Raw genomic sequence first — 18170 nt, 5'->3', positions numbered from 1 at the left:
AGGATTTTGCTTCATAATACGAAGCATTTCTTCGTAGATTTTACAATGCCTACGAAGGCATTGTAGGCATACGAAGCGATTCTTCGTAGTCTTTTTACTGTGCAACCTAAAATCTATCCTGAGAGTCCAAACGCTTTGAGTAGCGTGAGCACGTGTGGTGCAATGTCTCAGTGCATTGCACCACACGTGCTAATGTTCGTAGCATTCGGAATCTCTGTGTACACTGAAAATCCAAACGCTATGAATAAAGCGTCAATTGGTGCAATGCTTTTGCATGCATAAGCATAGGGCATTTTCGGGAAGCATTGCACGTAAGGTGCAGTATGGCTGTGGTATTGTACGTGTGGTGCGATATCTCGGTGCATTGCAACTCATAGCGTTTGGAATCTCAGTGTATTGGCTGTAGGCTGTAGTGAGAGGACGACAGAGGTAACACGACAGCGACACTCAAGGAAGAGGAAGTGATCAATCACTGAGAATCCAAACGCTATGAGTGCAGCGTCAACTGGTACAATGAGTTTGAAGGCGTTTCCATTGCACCAATTGGTGCAATATTTTTGCACCGCACGTGAAGTGCGATGCCTTCATATGCGTTGGAGACGCACATTTTGGAGACGCACGAAAGGTGGATGGCATTGCACGTAAGTTGTGAAGTCTCAGTGCATTGTGCATTGCACCATATGACATGTGCTAGCGTTTAGTTTCTCAGTGCATGACAATGACAATCACAAAAGACGGAAATGACATGACGGTGAAAGTGACACAGCTGACACAAGGAGGAAGTGGCATAACAGTGACACTCACGCACGAAGAAATGACATGACAGTGACGCTCACGCCAAGAAGTGACACGATAGTGACACTCACGCAAGAGGAAGTGACACGACAGTGTCAGCCACGCCAGAGGAAGTGACAGCGACACACTCACGCGAAAGGTACCGACACGACGGTGACACCGGCACGCGTCGAACGGGGCACAACAACATCAACGCACGTGGCGGCACGGTGCGATGCCTCGCTGGCGTGTGTTGCGCGGACGCCGCTCTGCAGGGCGCGGCGGGGCGCCGGGACGCTGCGCTCGGCCTTGTGGGTCAGACGGAAGACAGCTGACTGAAGGATTTCGGCACGCGGGGCCGGCGCGCCGGGCGCCCTAGCCTAGTGCGCGAATAGCTTGGCCACGCGCATGCGCCGGCCAACGCACTGGCGGGGACGCACCCAGCCGCGCCACCCAAGGACACGAGGCCGCTTACCCTTGCCGAACGTATTTTAGGACCGAACAGGAGGGCGAGCGCCGAGAAAGGCGGCACGGCATGTTCCTCACTGCGCCTTGTTTCTGGACAAGGAGTTGGTCCAGTGGTTGAACTAGAGGCTACCGGGCGGGGGGGGGGGGGGGGGTCATATGGAAGATAGGTCGGCGCAACCGAGATGCATGCTGGTAACCGGGCAAGCCGGCAGGCAGCTTGAGCAGGCAGGCTGGCAGAGGTAGGCGGTCCTCCGCTGCACCCGACGACGGAATCGAGAGGGATTAGTCGCCTGGTCTCCCAGCATGCATCTCGGTTGCGCCGACCTATCTTCCATATGACCTTAGGGGGGGGGGGCGAGAGTAGCCCTTTTTGCCTACTTGCAGTGGCACTGTTTGGCTTTCTGCCTCGGCGGTGTCAAGGTGGCATGGGCGGAGGAGGGCAAAAGGCCTGCCCCCTTCCCTCCCGCCCTTTTCAGATCCGCGCTTGACTGGTGCATTCAGAGCACTTAACATACGACCAAGTGTGGAGCAAAACTGCTCGTACTAGCTTTAACCATAAACAAATCTGTTCTTCTTCTCTTGGCCATTATTGTCCCTCGCCCTCTTCCCACTACTCTTTTCAATCTGCCGGTTAGGGGCGATGACTTTCAGTTTCAGTTGGGCATCGTCGGGGGATGGTGCCACTTGGCTGGCCTACTGTCTAGGCGTTTTGGAGCGGCGTCGAATGGGTGGCCTACCTATCAGGCGTCCTGCGTCCACTTACCCAGTAAGCACGATTTGGGGTATGCAGCAAGAAGGCCACTTTTGAACTCTTTGCACTGGTGTTAAAGCCTCACTCTCTCATCTTCCAATGGACCTTTTATCAACATTCATTGACATTTGTGCACATTAATAGAATTCCAAAATGCCTCGCAAAATGCTCAATAAGATTTGTCAGACAAAATTGATCATTCTAAAACATAAAAATGTGAATATGCTGTCTTATGTGCACAAACGACAATACGTTGTTAAACAAAGGCTCAGTACAAGTCTGAGAGTGTAGAAAATATATACAATGCCCCAGAATTAATGGATGAAAATAATGTTATTTGTTTTCAGTGTCTTTTGAACGATAGCCCTTTTTCTGAGATCAAGGCTGATTCTGCATTTGGGTGCATAAAGTGCAGAGATTCTACTGCTAAGCTTTGTGCAAGGACACTCTTCCTCCAAAATAACAACTTGCAACTATGAGAGCATTTTTAATGGTACAGTACAAAAACGCAACACAAATCTTTGTACTCAAACGTAACACTTTGAATGACTAGAATGTTTTACACTGATGAGGTGAAGCAAGGAGAAAGACCTGCAACAAACGAGAAACAACAAATGTTAAAAATTCAGACACAATATTGAATTATTAAAAAAAGAAAGAAAAATGAACAGAGACGCTTTGATTAGTTTCAGGAAACCAATTATTTGCTAATGTATTAATGTAAATCCATGAAAAATAAATGATCCAGAAAGCAGAATGGGGAAAACTTTATGTATCTACAAATTGAGTTTTTGTCGTATTATTGTGCCTCAGAATAGTGAACATCATCATACCTCATTCTTTGACTCAATTCCTACTAGTTTTGGAGTAAATCCACATGTCAAGTCAACTAAACACCAGTTACGGTCTTAATCTCATCGGAAAATTGAAAAAACTCGACCATAGTCCACATCACTTTGTCGAAAAAATTGGTAGAAGGAGATAACTCGTCTCATATTTTTATGAATCTGATGTAAAAAGAGTCCATTCAACTTACTCCTCAATTTCTTAAGGACACTAGTGGGAAAAAAGAGGTGAGTTGAAAAATGTAACACAGCAATATAGACTCTTCGCAGACCTCTCAGCCCCAACTCTCAATTCCACCTCGTTTCAGAGAAGTAAGTGAGCATGATTCCATAGTCCATTCTAATGTTACGGTTTATATCACAGAAATCATCTACAGAATGATTCTACACTACACTTTTGAAAATTATGACAGTTATTATGTACACTTTAATTTTACAAATACCCATCTGCATAATTTATTTGTTTAGTTTAAGTTTTCTCTGTATTTTTTTGTTTCTCCTGAAAAGTAATTAAAATTGAGCTATCCCCTTCTTCTGCTTCATGGATCCAATTCCTTATGACATTCATTTTCAGTGCTTCAAAAAAGTTCAATCAATACTTTTTCAGTGTGTGATTGGACCAAACGTACCGTAGAGTGAAGTCGAGAGCGACGCCGCTCACAGCACCAGGAACTGGCCGCAGCCCACGTAGGGCGACCCGTAGGGCGACTCGTACTGGGAGCCGTGGGCCGAGCCGTAGGCCGACATGGCCTGCAGGGCCTGCGCGGGGAAGGCCTGCTGCACGGGCTGCGTCGGCTGGACGGGGCCTTGCTGTCGTGGAGGCTGGCTGAAGTTGAACTCCAAGTTGCCCTCCAGCATGAGCTCCTGCTGAACCACGGCGTCGACGTCGCAGTCCAGGACGCCGTCGAGGGGGAACTGGAGGCTCGCGTCGTCGTACTGGGTGTGCTGGGGCTCGAACGGAGTCTGCTGGCCGCGGTGTGGCGGCTGGTACGGCGCGGGGCGCGACGGCGCGGGGAGGGGCTGGCTGGGGTTGCCGCGGCGCGGCGAGGGCCGACCGGCCGCCGAGGACGCCGTCGACGTCGCGTGGCCGCTCAGGAGGCCGGACGGCGACGGCTCGGGCAACGGCGCCAGCACCGTGGGCAGCACCTCGAAGGCCTGCGAGGCGTGCGAGGGGTCCGGCGACGGCCGCAGGATGGTGGGCAGCTGCTGGAACTGCGGCGGCGAGGAGCCGTACGAGGACGCGTAGGAGGAGGCGTACGAGGAGGCGTACGAGGAGGCGTACGACGAGGCGTACGAGAGCGGCTGGCACGAGGACGGCCGCTGGTAGTTGGCGTGCTCCGACAGGGCGGCGTCGCCGCAGCGCGGCGTGGCGGCGCGGAGCTGCGGCTGGCCCTGCCGGCCCTGCAGGGGACTCTGGCGGCGGCGGCGGCGGCTGGGGTGCGCGGCCTCCGCCCCTCCCAGCGCCATGTGGGCGCCCAGGGTGCTCGCCAGCTGGTCCGCGGGGCACGCCGCGGCCTCGGACTCCACGGCGGGCTCCTGCTTGGCGCGCCGCAGCGCCTCCACCTTCTTGAGCACGCGGCCGCGGCGCTCCGACATCTTGGCCGTGTCCATGGAGGCGGCGCGGCGCCGGGAGCGCGAGCCGCGCCCGGGCTTGGCGTCCGGGTCCACGGTCCACCACGACGACTGGCCCCTGTCCTCGTTGGGCACGCGCACGAAGCGGTCCAGCAGCGACAGGTTGTGGCGCACCGAGTTCTTCCAGCCCGCCGCCGCCGACGTGGTCCCCGACGTGGTCCCCGAGGCCGTGGCCGCGCTGGACCGGAAGTACGGCACGTTCTGCTCCAGCCAGCGGTAGATCTGCGACAGCGTGAGCCGCTTCTCCGGCGACGACGTGATGGCCTGCGCGATCAGGTCCGCGTACGACGCGTTGCCCCACGCGTTCCGCGGCCGCGAGCACGGCGCCTGGGGGCGGGGCTGCTGGGGGGGCGGCGGCCGTGCCGAGAGGTCCGCGCCGACGGGCACGTCCAAGGACACGTCCAAGGACGTCACGGAGGGCGCCTCCACGATCACGTCCATGCCGCGCGGCGCGGCGGGGGCGGCCACCTCCCCGACGAACAGGTCATGTTCCGCGAAGACGACCTCGGGCTCGGGGGTGGCGGCTGGGTTGGGTTCGCCGCGCGGCAGCAGCGGCCAGGTGTTGGAGCGGCCGCGGGCCCGCGGACCGAAGTCATCGTCGTCCTCCGGGAAGACCGGCAAGTCCATGGCAGGCTGCGCAGAAAGGCAAGTATTTTACAGTGGCAATGCATTTGTCTTTATTTTCCTTGATGATGCTTGTGCAGTACAGCATGTCTCAAGGTCATCTATTAGAGAACAATCGTTTCCAAAACTAATGGACATTGCGAGTCACAGAAACAAATGTAGTTATTTTTGTCAAGTTTTTGTTCAGTGTCGATAAAACTAAAAAGTTTAACTTATGATCAAAATGCCACAATCAATATAGAGAGCACTCGAAGATAAACCCCGATTCCAAACGTGCAGGTAGCAACAACAACAACATAATAAACTAAATTCTTACCCGTTGATTCCAAACAAAAACACAAGCAGACGATGGAGGGCTGTCGACCTGCTGGCCGCTGGCAGGACCCAATCCTTCGTAGGGGGCGAACGTACGGGAGCGACCGAAACAATACACTGCACTATCACCGTAAGCAAAGCTTCGCAATCAAAACAAGGCTGAACTTGGAGAGGACTCTCTCGACGAAGCGACCGGACCGATGCACAACGTTCGTGACGTGACACTGACCGCTCCGGTGTCGGCGAGGCGAACTTCGCCGGCACCGGCACCCGAACCGTCCTTCGGCTCCGCCTGCTCCAGCCGAACCTGATCCCGAAAGAGAGTCGTTTCCGTTCCACGTCACTGTCTCTCTCGCACTCATGGTACGTTCCCAATAGGTGCGAGAGAGACAGAGCGACGAAAACGACTCTCGGAATCAGTGTGCTGCAGGTTAGCGCCCGCAGGTAGCGACAGCCCGAGGGAGACACTGTGGAGCCCCTGCTCCCGCAATTCCTGGAAAATAGCCGACTCTATGTGGAAATGCCCCGATCCGAGTCCAGAGCCCTGGAGCACTGTGGGGACATCCTTCCCCGGGGCGGGGCGTGGAGAGCGTAGAGGGAGCGTCGCTAAAGCATGAGTCAAATGCCAAGAGTCAACCTGGACTATTTTGGTTTCTATCGACTATATCTATGTGTTTTCTTCATGTTGTTGAATAGAGGCGAGGCAGCTGAAATAGAGTAACTCCACCCCAAGGTGGACCGAGATCTGGGATTGGGTCACGGATTCAGTTCAAACTTTGTGGGTTCAACTGGTACCACTTGGACCTATCAACCCTTAAAGGAAAGTTGGCTAGCTCAATTAGAACCTGAGATATTTGCATTTTTCTAAATTTGACTAATTTAGCGTAAAAATGTCGCTTTCTGATTTTTTAATGGTAAAAGTTGTTCGCTTAGTTCTGGCTTATGTTTCTTCTTTCTAGTCATAAAAAAAAGAAGAAAAATGGTGGTAGGCCAAGTTTTGTACGTTGCCTGGTTTGGCCTACTCGAGCAATTTTGTCGAATTCATCGAAACTTTCATACCCAAAATACTCCACCTTGGATTTGACCCTGGTACATCTCATTTCACTGCTTTTCCTCTAATAAACAATTTCTATATAGTCCCTAGCACCAACAATTCCATTTAAGCCAGAAAAATCAGGAACACAATTTTTCAATTTTCTACTTTGACCTATTTTGGGCGCTTTTGTCAAGATTAGGGCTTCTACATGATCTTGGGTGACAGGAAAGATCCTCCCTGCTCTCAATTTAGATAGTATCAACACAAACAAAGAGATCCAAACTCAAGGTGCACTAAAAATTTATAAGGAAATTGTTTCGAGCAAATTTTGCAAGTTTACGAGGGGTGTGAGGAATTTAAATTGGATGAAAATGTAATGCTTCAGCCAAAAGTGGATTTGTGGTTTATTAGTTAGCTTTCTCTAGTAGGTTTGGTGCTCTTTTAACCATACACTCAATAGATATTTTGTGAGAAAAATAAGCCACAGTGTACTCTGCAGACATACAGAGTTTGAAAAGCAAACAATCTCGCTCATTGCAATGCTGAAGCACCATTTTTGCTTTTATTTTCCAAATATCCCGATGTTAGCACTCTATGGAGAAACTCTAAACATTTGAAACAAAAGTTGTCCCCCCAAGTCATTACTGTTGACTTTTCAAATCATCTCCTATGTCCCGCGCCAACTCCCAGTATGAAAAACTTATTTTGCAGCGTCACAAATGTTTCATACCTACTTGCGAGCAGTAACAAAAAGTAAACTGTTGACAGCAGCGGCGTGACAGCAGTTGTCATTAAATTCAAATTCAGCCGTCCACTTCCTTGAGTCGTTCTAACGTTCAATGAAAATAGATCGTTTTGATTAGTGAACATCGTGCCCTGTGACCCCTCTCGCGGTCCTACAACTCTCTGGTACGTAGTAAAATTTTGTGGTTGGCCGGCCGCTGATAAGGTTATAGTTTTTATGTTTGGATTTTGTTATTCGTTGTGGTGTGGCACATGTCAGGGAGTTACTGATGATGAAGGAGTTGAAAAACCAATGTGCTAAATTTTAATGTAAGTTAAATGGACAAAGGGGAAAACTCATTGCGGAAAGGTTACTTTGATGTGGGTGCAGGACTGTGTAAACATATTTATACTTGTTGACCAAAGTTAACGCTGGAAAATCTGAATCTCAAACTGCATTGTCTCATTTGAGATGACGTTTGGTGATCATCCCCAAGGTCAAAGGTGCTTTCAAGATACAACATAAACAAACTCGTTCCTGCTGGGAAAGTTGCGATATCAGTTTTTGACTGGAAATGTAAAAATGTTAGATAAATCATGGGCTAGATTTGAAATCCTAGGGGCTTATTTGACTAAGTGTTAGTGAGCACTGAGCCAAGAGTCTTGAAAATTGATAGAACAGCTATTTTTGCGAAACAGTCATTATTTCTCAAATCAGAGAACTGATAACACTTTGATATTTCTGATGTGGCTAAATCTTAGTAGAAGTGAAACGATTAGGGTAGAGAGTCCATCAAAATATTTCAGACCACCTAAGGGCTGCTGTAACACCTGACTATTTTGAGGAAAGCTGCAAGACAAAACACTTAATTGTTCACTTGTGAGTCAGTTTGAAATCTGATGCATGTGGCTGTTCCATATTCTTAAAGACCATTAGAAACTGATCTTATACAGCTAGTTTGATCCTTAAAATGTCAAGAAACATGAGAGTCCAAAAATAGTTTTACGTGGCAAATGAATTGGGATAAGTGGATGGGCTCGGCCTCAGTTGTTATATGGATGTGCCATACTTTGAGCAAACAATCAAAGTTTTTCTGAGGTAAGATTTTTCCAAACCCTAGAATAAATTAATATGCTTTACATTGAATTCCACTATGGGCTGAATCTGTCATTGTATTTTTACACCTCGTCAGCTATTGAGTGCAAAGGTTGGTAGAGAGAGGTTTGAGGTCAACTGCCGAACAGCACTGTAGGAACCTCTTATATATTCCATTACTTTTATTTCTTTTCAGCAATTAGTTGCACTTAAAACAACTACATACTTAAGAAAAAAAAAAACCATGACCTGTAGAGTTTATGATTGTTTGATAAAAGATCATCTGTCTGGTAAACTTATTCTCATATCCCTTGTCATATAAAAGATCATCCGTCCGGTTAAATTATTCTCATGTCCCTTGTCATTTTGAGGTTCAAACTTGGTCAATTTTTCGTACTCTTTCAGAATATGGCACGGATTCCAATTTAACTTTCATTTCAACAATTCAAGTGCTTTTTCTCACAGTTTTTCCTCAAATTAGTCATGTCCTCCAGCACCCCTTAGGTAATAGCTGGAGGTGTGAAGAACTTTGAGGAACTCTCTACCCGTGGAGGGAGATCCTTAAAGGCTGATTTGAGAAACAGCAAATCTAGTTCCATTTGTCTAAAATTTTCATTAATTTCTTTTTGTTTTATTTGAAGTTAGTGAACTTTGTTTTGAAATTCCTGCATTCTTATGGATAAAGTTAAATCTGAATAGGGTGCTGAAAATCCTATCAGAATATATGTAAAAAAAACAAAAACAAAAAAAAACAAAACAATTTACAATCTGAAGTCTCAATCCTGTACATGTATTCTAGCATATCACATCCAAATTCTAGCTTCATACCAAGCTGACCTATTTTTAATTCCAAAAATCATTTGGGGGGGGGGGACTGAGCCTCAGTTCTGCCTGAAAGTACTCTAGTGCCTGGTGAACGTGAAGCAAATTGGACGGATACTGGAAACGATTGTACTCTGATGCCGCTTTGCACCTCGATAGTTGGGGCCAAAAGAAAGGTTTTGACCCGCAGAGGCATTTGATTTGTACTTTAGGAAAAAAGCTATAAGGGTTAGAAATTAACATGGCGCCTTACGGGGATCCCGGGTAGGCAACTCGCTGCGCACGTCGGGAGTTTTCGCGCAGTCCCGGTTTAATTTCAATCAGAAATGGCATTCAGAATTCGAATCTTCGAAGCAAACTCCTAGCCTAGCTTGGGGAGGGTCCATAGAGCACGACCACGTTGAGAAACCGTCGTTCTTGGCAAGCCCTGAAAGTCAAACTCTAAATCTGACCTATGTTATTCGTACGTTACAGAGACTTCTGCGCAAGCATAATACGAAGCAATATTCCTTGGTAATACGAATCATTGTAGCTTTTTCATTGTAAGACACAAAGAAAACCCTTCGTAATACGGAGAAAAACCACCTTCGTATTATGCTTGCGCCATTTCCTTCGTATTATGGGAAATTTCTTCGTAAGACATTTAGAGTGGCAAAACCGTTAAAGTCAAAATGCAGGCACCCTGAGCCTTGTCCCTTGTTAAGTGGAGTATCAGGAACAACCTCCTGGTGGCCGATTTTCGCTAGGACCCCTAGATTTCGGTTTCCGGTTTTGCGGTCAAGGGAGCACAGCAGCACAGCCCGCAGCAGCGCGGGCTGGACCGGCCGCCGCTGCAACAACGCGATGCGCGGTTTTGCAGACTATTTGCGAGGAGCAGGAGTGTCGGGCGACACTTGCATGCACTGGGCCTTGAACTGGCTCACGCTTACCACCTATTGTCGCATTTGAGGCCCCGCGGGGCGCGGGGACCGTCCCTTAATGAAGGCCCGAAAAGGGTGGATTGGAGAGACAGCCGGCAGTGCAATGCGAAGTTTTCGCTGACTAATTGCGTGGAGCAGGAGTGTCAGTCGACTCTTGCACGCACCGGGAGGTGAACTATGTCCCACCTTCTACCAGTTATTAAATTTGGGGCCCCGTGGGGGACGGGGACCGTCCCTAAATGACGGCGTGAAAAGGTAGGATCGTACCGATAATGGCGCGCAGACCGATGCAGTGTGATCCACGGTTTTCGCTGACTAATTGTGTGAAGCAGGAGTGCATTTGTACACTGGTAGAGCTAAAGCGTCGTTGTACGCTTCATTCAAGCGTAGAACTACGCTTCAAGATTTTACGCCCTTTTTGAAGCGCACAACTTTAGGGTAATTTCCCTCACGCTTTGGAGGAAACGAGCGCATGAGCTCTGTTACGCTTCAAGAAGGGCGCACAGAATGTGAGCTTCACACAAGGCGTAATACTACGCCTTAGATTTACCAGTGTACAAAAAACTCGCGTGCGCAAAATTGTGAGATCACGGACAAATATTGAACTCAGGAATTTAGTCACTCGGACGCTGAAGTTCTAGCTCTAACTGATCTGATATGCTACCGACCATTAAGTAACTTAAAAATATGGCAAGTCAAAAAGTCGAACCAAGTTTGGTCCGCTGTACAAGTCTCGCCAAAGTTTGATCAGACAAATGTGTCTCGCCACAAAATGGTGACTGTTGTCTGTTCCGTGGTCAGGCAATAGCCACGGTATACACTCTAAATGTCTTACGAAGAAATTTCCCATATTACGAAGGAAATGGCGCAAGCACAATACGAAGGTGGTTTTTCTTCGTATTACGAAGGTTTTTCTTTGTATCTTACAATGAAAAAGGTAAAACGATTCGTATTACGAAGGAATATTGCTTCGTATTATGCTTGCGCCGAATTCATTGTAACATACGAATAACATAGGTCAAATTTCATTGTAAGACATTTAGAGTGTAGGCCACAAGGACCGTAGGATTGACTGGGTTCAAAATGCTGACCTCACTGTGGTCAGACATAAAAGTCGACATTATTCTCCGACCAAATTTTGGCGATACTTTCTGGTCTTTCCAAAACTTGGCTAGACCATTTGCCTCGTCTCTGAAGTGGCGGGAAGTCACAATTTAAACGCCACCGAGCCTTTTTGACCACGAGCTCAAAAATGATGCCCTAAATTTGTTTTTGAAAAAGTGTACCAGGATTTATTTTTTTATCTCACGGCGTTCTGAAATTTCTGGCATGTTTCAGAGTTCAACTTATCAAGGTCGAGTCGGTACAGCTTCGTCGCTCGGTGAGGTCCTCATAGGCACTGCACACGTCATCATAACGCTGCTAGGCCTCTTGCACACGCCTGCACTATTGGAGGTAAAGTACCTGACGGATGTTGCGTCGGAACATCCTACAGATTGGTTCGCAGAACCGAAGTTTAAGGTGGGACACTTGCCTTTAACACCAAAATTTTAACACAATTCAGGCAAAACTCTTTTGAATAAATTTGAAGGTTAGTGGGGTTTTCCAAGTGTGACTCTTGGCCCTAAAACCATGAATCTTTTAACTTTCTGCTAAACCACTAAAGTACGCCACTAATTCACTGCGCACACGATTTTTAGAGAATTCAGCATCATATCTTAAATATCTTTGTTCCTCCCTCAGGACTTCTGGCACTCTAGATAGAACTAGGATAATTGAAATAGCTGGTTCCTAAGTGCCTCAAAGTTACATTTTTAAGTGAACAATTTTTTTAAATTTAAATTGAGACATTTGAGTATTGGTTTTCAGCCACTTCCGCTTGTCCGATTGAAGATATCTGTTCAGAGTGACGGCTTTATAGAGGTGAAGCACTGATAAGGTCATGAAGTCGAAACAATCAACGTGCAAGACCCAAAGTATTGCAATTGAGTAAAATGTGGCTTCAAAGTTCGAACTATCTAGCCTATCCCTGTTTTTTCTTTTTTACGGAGAATGACGAGTTTCCCCCTTAAAGCCGGGATTGCCCTTGACAATAACGTAACGATTTTCCGTAACGTAAGGTTTCCGTCGCGTGACGGGAGCATTGCCCGTCTGCTTATTTTACGGAAGACTTCTTACGTTACGGAAGAGGCCTCTTACGTCATTCCTGGCCGTGTCGGAAGATCCGACAGGATCGGAAATAAGCAAAGAATACCGTACAACGGGGTAATATGAGACATGAAGGAAAATCGAGACAAAGCGCACTTTTCTCGGTTTTTGTCGTGGCGCTCTTTAGCGGTTGTTCAGAAGACCACCGTGAATTTTTTTCGTGATCTAGGAGGCCGTAGCAGCTCACAGGAAACGCACGAAGGATATCAGAGACTCGTCAGGATTATTTAGAACCAAAGGAAAAACCTCTTAATTTTAACAAGTTTTATAAAGTTGTAAAAACCTCCCCAGAAACCTCGGTTAGAACTTGGGTTCTCGTCCAAACGAGGTTTAAATCTGTAGGCAATTATGTCAACATAATCAGGACAAAATTTGGTTCCGTTATGTCTACTCTCGGGCTGCCTGTTCCAGATAGAACACAATTTTGTTACCTTGCAGGGAAAATAGAGACACCTGTTTTCGCTTCGCTTGAAACATGAGGCCAAACATACTCCACTGTTAATAATTTCAAGTAATAATGATTTTAACGCGAATTTGTTTTACTATCTGACCGGCATCTATGCTCTTCGTTTAGTATTTTCATGTGACAGACACAACTCATGACTTCTTATACATTTTTCAGCTCTCTTTAGTGACACCCATTTTTCTCCCCTCCAGATTTTATATCGTCTCCATTATAGTTTCCAATCATCTTTAAAATGAATGAAAAGAACTTAAAAAGCTCCAAACGCGCCTAAATGATTTAATTACCCATACTTCTTTTTCATTTCTTTCTTTTGTCTCATATTACCCCACATTGCAGGGAAATATGGGACGGCATTTCGAGGGTTATTGAAAGGTCCCTACTGCACCTAAAAATCTGAAATTTGGTGGGAGTGTAGCCAAAGGGTCAATGAACAAGTGATGAACACCTCAGTACCTCAAATTGAAATTGAAAAGGGGAAATTCACAAAAAACCTCGAAATTTGTCTCATATTACCTCGTTCTACGGTAACGTACGAATCGAAAATAACGTAAGGAATTCCACGCGCGCATTAAATTTTCGACCAATTGGGGAAAAGGTGTCGAGAAACGAAAGTTGGGGCGCGAAAACACTGAAAAACCAAACGCGGTCTAGACCACATCACTGGTGTGGTCAAATGGGTGCCATTTTGACTGCATCAGTTGGTGTGGTCTAGACCACGTTTGGCCACGTTTGGTGTGGTCTAGACCACGTTTGGCCACGTTTGGTGTGGTCTTTCGCACCAAACGTGGTCTAGACCACACCAACAGATGTGGTCAAAATGGCACCTATTTGACCACACCAGTTGGTGTAGTCTAGACCACGTTTGGTTTTTCAGTGAAGGAGAAAAACAAAGAGGAGAAACCGTCGTCGTCTGAGTTTGTTTAAATATAATCGTGCCAGGTTATGCCCTGCACACTTCCGTGAAATAGACTTCAAGGGTGAAAGCTCTATTTCAATAACCTTATTTTACGAGAAAAAAAAACAGCCTTACGGATGATTGTTACGTTATTGTCGAGCAAAAACGGGGGTAATCCCCTTAAGCTATGTCCAATAAGGCTATGCATTTCTTTGTCTTAGGTCTCCAAAATGGCTAATCGGTGCACCATGTGCGACAAGAAGTTCACCTTGTTGTCATCGATGAGAAGGCACATTCGCTCTCACACCGAGGAGAAGCCTTTGGAATGCTCTGTCTGCAACAAGAAGTTCATTCAAGGTGCAGACCTCAGAAGTCACATCCGCACCCACACCGGTGAGAGGCCTTACGAATGTTCCGTTTGCAACAAGAAGTTTTCTCAACCTGGGCACTTCCGTAAGCACCTCCTTGCACACACCGGCGTTGAGCCTTTGAAATGTTCGGTTTGCAACAGGAAGTTTGTTAAGGTTGAAAACCTTATAAGGCACATCCGCCGCACTCATACCGGGGAAAAAACTTTGGAACGTTCGGTCTGCAGCAAGAAATATAGAACGGCTGGGCAGTTAGGGAGCCACGTCCTTACCCACTCCGGCGAGAAGACTTTCGAATGTTCAGTCTGCAGCAAGAATTATGGTACGGCTGGACAGTTAAGAAGTCACCTCCGTGCCCATACAAGCGAGAGGCGTTTCGAATGTATGGTCTGCAACAAGAAGTTTTTTCAAGGTGTACATCTTAAGGTGCACCTTCGCAGTCACACCGGAGAGAAGCCTTACGAATGTGCGGTCTGCGATAAGAAGTTTACTCACGTTGGACACCTAAATATGCACCATCGTACACACACCGGCGACAAGCGTTACGCATGTTCGATGTGTAGCAAGAAATTCCAGGATGGGGGACATCTTAAAAAGCATATTCGCACCCACACCGGCGAGAAATCTTTTGAATGTTCGATCTGCAATGGGAAATTTCGGGAAGCTGATCACCTTAAAAGGCACCTTCGCACCCACACCGGTGAGAAACCTTACGAATGTTCGGTCTGCAACAAGAAGTTTAGTGAGGGTGGTACTCTAAAATCCCACATCCGTACCCACACCGGTGAGAAAAGTTTCGAATGCTCGGTCTGCAACAAGAAGTTTAGAGAGGATCGTACTCTAAAAACCCACATCCGTACCCACACCGGCGAGAAGCGTTTCGAATGCTCGGTTTGCAACATGAAGTTTGGTGAGTCTGGTACCTTGACAAGGCACGTTCGTATCCATACCGGCGAGCAGCCTTACGAATGTTCGATCTGCAACAAGAAGATGCGTCTAGCTGGACAACTAAAAAATCACCTTTTGCGTTACCACACCGACGAGAAGCCATTCGAATGTTCGGTCTGCAACCGGAAGTTCATTGAAGCTACAGTCCTTAGGAAGCACCTTCTTATCCACACCAGTGAAAAGCCTTTCGAATGCTCCTTCTGCAACAAGAAGTGGAGAAAACCCGACGACCTCAAAATTCACCTACGCATACACACTGGGGAGAAGCCTTTCGAATGTATCCTCTGCAACAAGAAGTTCAGTGATGTCTCACCCCTTAAAAGACACATCCGCACCCACACCGGTGAGAGACCTTACAAATGTTTAGTTTGCAACAAGAAGTTTACTCAAGCTGGGCACCTTAGTAAGCACCAACGGACACACACCAGAGAGAAGCCTTTCGAATGTTCGGTCTGCAATCAGAAGTTCAATGAAGCCGAAAAGCTCGAAAGTCACGTCCGCTCGCACATGGAGGGGATACCTTCCGACAGTAGGGAAACAATCCAAGACGACACCCTGGTATCAACCGCACAGGTGTAGCGTGTTCAATTTAAAGAACATAATTGGTTCCAATTAGCTTTTCGGAATGGTTCTCTTACCGCAGCCCGGCATTTATTTGGACCAATTTTACTGTTTGTTTTGTAATATCACTGCAAATTTGTAAGTTTATTTATAAATAAAAGAAAATATATTGTATTTCAATATCAGAGTGATAAAGGAACACTTATATTCGTCAGAGCTAACAAGCACCATTATTGCAGGTCAAACAAAAACCAAAGGACATAGCACAGAAAATGTGATGAATTACAAAGTTGGAGAGTTGTGGGGTTCTACTTAAATTAGATATTCTTTCAGCCTCTTTAATTCTGAACATTTTCGGACTATTCTTTAGTTCTTTTAGCTATTTTGTCAACCCATTTAACAGTAGCGTTCCAGTGTGTGAACGATTGAGCTTTGCGAAACTGCCTTTAAAAGCCACATGGTAGTAGTTGTCTTTAATACGAGTATTTATGTTTATGGGTAGTGGTTTTCTGTTTTTTTCAACTACATATAAGATTGTTTGCATAATATACAGACCAGGTAGAGTTAGAAGGCTTTTTTTCTGGATTGTTCTAGAATAGTCTGCATATGGCTCTTTTAGAGCAATTCTTAAGGCTGCTTTCTGGAGTCTAAACAATCTCATTTTGGAGCCTAATTTCCTTCAAACAAAATTTGAATTTATGTAGTCCTCTGTACCAAAGAATCAACATTAAAACTATCATGTAAAAAAATCATGTAACATCACTGGTGAAACAAAGGCATAAATCGTTAATGCCTTTGGGAAGGGCATTAATATTTTGCTTGAAATTCCCGTACCATTTACGCCCTTCCCAAGGGCATAAAACGATTTATGCCCTTGCAAGGGCGTAAAAGAGCATTTATGCCCTAAAGGGCGTAATTTTTATGCCTTTGTTTTACCAGTGATAAGTTTAATAAAAACAAGAAGGAAAGACATCAAAGAATTGATATCACATGGGAGGGACTCGTTCTTTACAAAGCTAGATTGATGTGTCAGTCGCTGATCGTTACATGAATTGTCCTCAGACGATTTGTAATTTTGCATTTCAACGAACGCTTCCGGTTGGTTCTCCTCTCAGGCAGGGAACATCGATGCATCGCGATATCTCGAGATATCGATTCTCGTGCATAATCGAATTTACACTAGAGTCCGTGAGTCCGCGCCAAAAACCTGCTTTTTCCATGACCAAAACCCTCAGAAGGACACATTTCTTAAAAAAAGAAGTCAAATGAAACTCATTATTTCGTCTCTCATCTCCAACATAAGACATGCAACACCTGCCAAGAAATTTTCATTAGGAAGAAACCGCTAGCAGTTCTGAGACATATATCACGATTAGCGTGAAACGATGTTTCTTTATGACCAAATTTCTCAAAATTATCCATTGTCACTTGGAAAATACCCTCCTAGTTTTTTGTTGGCCAAAGATCTCTGGTCGTTGTCGTTGTTGTTTGCGTTCCAGTGGCGTTCTATATCAAAAGATGCAAACACTTGAAAAGAGGTTAGTTTCACATAATGCACTAAAACCGTCTCTCTTTCATGTTCATTTTCTCAGTATTTCTCATTGCAAGCAAAAAAAAAGTTCATTCACGATCTAGCGACTGACACTCCATCTTTCATTTGATACCACTCTCATTTTCCCACATGCTGTCAGATCTGAGATGAAAGATGTCCCCCCAAAACTCATTTTTGAACACAATACTCGTTCTCTTCACATAGAGTTTTGTATGTTAGTGAGTGGTGTGTAAAGAACGAGTAAAAAATCTTAATTTTGTAATTTTGGTTCTTAACGGCCTGATGTTCACTCCCTACTACATTCCCCACCGCCATGTATTTAAGCTTCTGACATCTCACACAAGCATTTGGCTTTCTGATGTAGAGCGCTTCCAAGGGAAATGTCTTTCTCCAGATTTGTGGTTCACCATAGATACTGAAAAAATATGCTCATGGACTGTCTCGCCGATTTGTGAGAATTTGAGACACGGGAATCCCAGATTTTAATGACCGGCTTTTCCGATAAAATTTTGCAGATGGCTCTTGAATGGTCCCATGTTTCAAATGGCTTAAATGTGGAAAGTTACATTTTACAGTTACATTTACGTCGACGTTTGTTACACGCGCGTTGACGTTGGATGCGAGGGGTTTGGGTGGAATTTAAAAATGGACAAAACTGACATCTATTTATAGAAATCGATTCGTCTGATCAAGATGTCGCGGCGAAGGAGCTCGCACCTCAGCACTGAAAATCAAATAGTGATACATCTCACTCTCTGAGCGGTGAGACATAACTGTCTCACCGAAAAAAGGGTGATACGAAAATGTATCACCGAAAAAATGGTCGTACACGCCTGTATCACCGAAAAAAAGGTCGTACACGAATGTATCACCGGAAAAAAGGTCGTACACAAATGTATCACCGGAAAAAGGGTGATACTTCCCCAGGAAAACAAGGGCCAATCTCACTGATGTCTCACCGTTTTTTCGGTGATACATTTGTGTACGACCTTTTTTTCGGTGATACATGCGTGTACGACCATTTTTTCGGTGAATCATTCGTGTACGACCTTTTTTTCGGTGATACATTTTGTATCACCGAAAATTGGTGAGATGTCTCACCCTTTGAATTACAGTGAGCGGACCAGCGAAACGTCCCGATCGGTCTCAAGCGTTTCGCGATGGCA

The 18170-nt window shown here is 46.0% G+C and overlaps 3 protein-coding genes across 3 annotated transcripts in view; 1 reads left to right on the top strand and 2 right to left on the bottom strand.

Moving 5' to 3' along the window:
• LOC117642934 (multidrug resistance-associated protein 1-like) overlaps positions 1–1085 on the bottom strand; it is a gene marked incomplete at its 3' end in the record, with an annotated part of 30395 nt that extends 29310 nt beyond the window's left edge. Inside the window, 1 exon segment of the mRNA XM_034381572.1 lies at positions 867–1085.
• Positions 1086–2460: 1375 nt separating this feature from the next.
• LOC117642933 (forkhead box protein O-like) lies at positions 2461–5757 on the bottom strand. The gene is made up of 5 exons (XM_034381571.1): positions 5411–5757; positions 4285–5103; positions 3973–4140; positions 3468–3867; positions 2461–2584 (listed from the first exon to the last, which is right to left on the bottom strand). Exons 2-4 carry the CDS (start codon positions 5095–5097, stop codon positions 3496–3498), a joined length of 1353 nt encoding a protein of 450 aa, XP_034237462.1. The 5' UTR covers positions 5098–5103; positions 5411–5757; the 3' UTR covers positions 2461–2584; positions 3468–3495.
• Positions 5758–5783: 26 nt separating this feature from the next.
• LOC117642158 (zinc finger protein 84-like) lies at positions 5784–15632 on the top strand. The gene is made up of 3 exons (XM_034380051.1): positions 5784–5839; positions 11345–11461; positions 13797–15632. Exon 3 carries the CDS (start codon positions 13806–13808, stop codon positions 15468–15470), a length of 1665 nt encoding a protein of 554 aa, XP_034235942.1. The 5' UTR covers positions 5784–5839; positions 11345–11461; positions 13797–13805; the 3' UTR covers positions 15471–15632.
• The last annotated feature ends 2538 nt before the right edge of the window (positions 15633–18170 follow it).

The sequence above is a fragment of the Thrips palmi genome, unplaced genomic scaffold (genome assembly GCF_012932325.1).
Source record: "Thrips palmi isolate BJ-2018 unplaced genomic scaffold, TpBJ-2018v1 HiC_scaffold_16, whole genome shotgun sequence".
Lineage (NCBI taxonomy): Eukaryota > Metazoa > Arthropoda > Insecta > Thysanoptera > Thripidae > Thrips > Thrips palmi.
The sequence above is the reverse complement of the archived record's forward strand: the minus strand, read 5'-3'. Positions and strand labels throughout refer to the sequence as shown.

What these genes read in the sequence shown, in the direction of transcription:
- LOC117642158 (XM_034380051.1), top strand. Translation starts at nt 13,806, where the DNA reads ATGGCTAATCGGTGCACCATGTGCGACAAGAAGTTCACCTTGTTGTCA.
- LOC117642933 (XM_034381571.1), bottom strand. Translation starts at nt 5,097, where the DNA reads ATGGACTTGCCGGTCTTCCCGGAGGACGACGATGACTTCGGTCCGCGG. An exon ending in TGGCGCTGGGAGGGGCGGAG is followed by an intron (nt 4,141 to 4,284) that starts GCCGCGCACCCC and finishes TCCTCGTGCCAG; the next exon opens with CCGCTCTCGTACGCCTCGTC. An exon ending in CCTTCGAGGTGCTGCCCACG is followed by an intron (nt 3,868 to 3,972) that starts GTGCTGGCGCCG and finishes CGCCGCGGCAAC; the next exon opens with CCCAGCCAGCCCCTCCCCGC.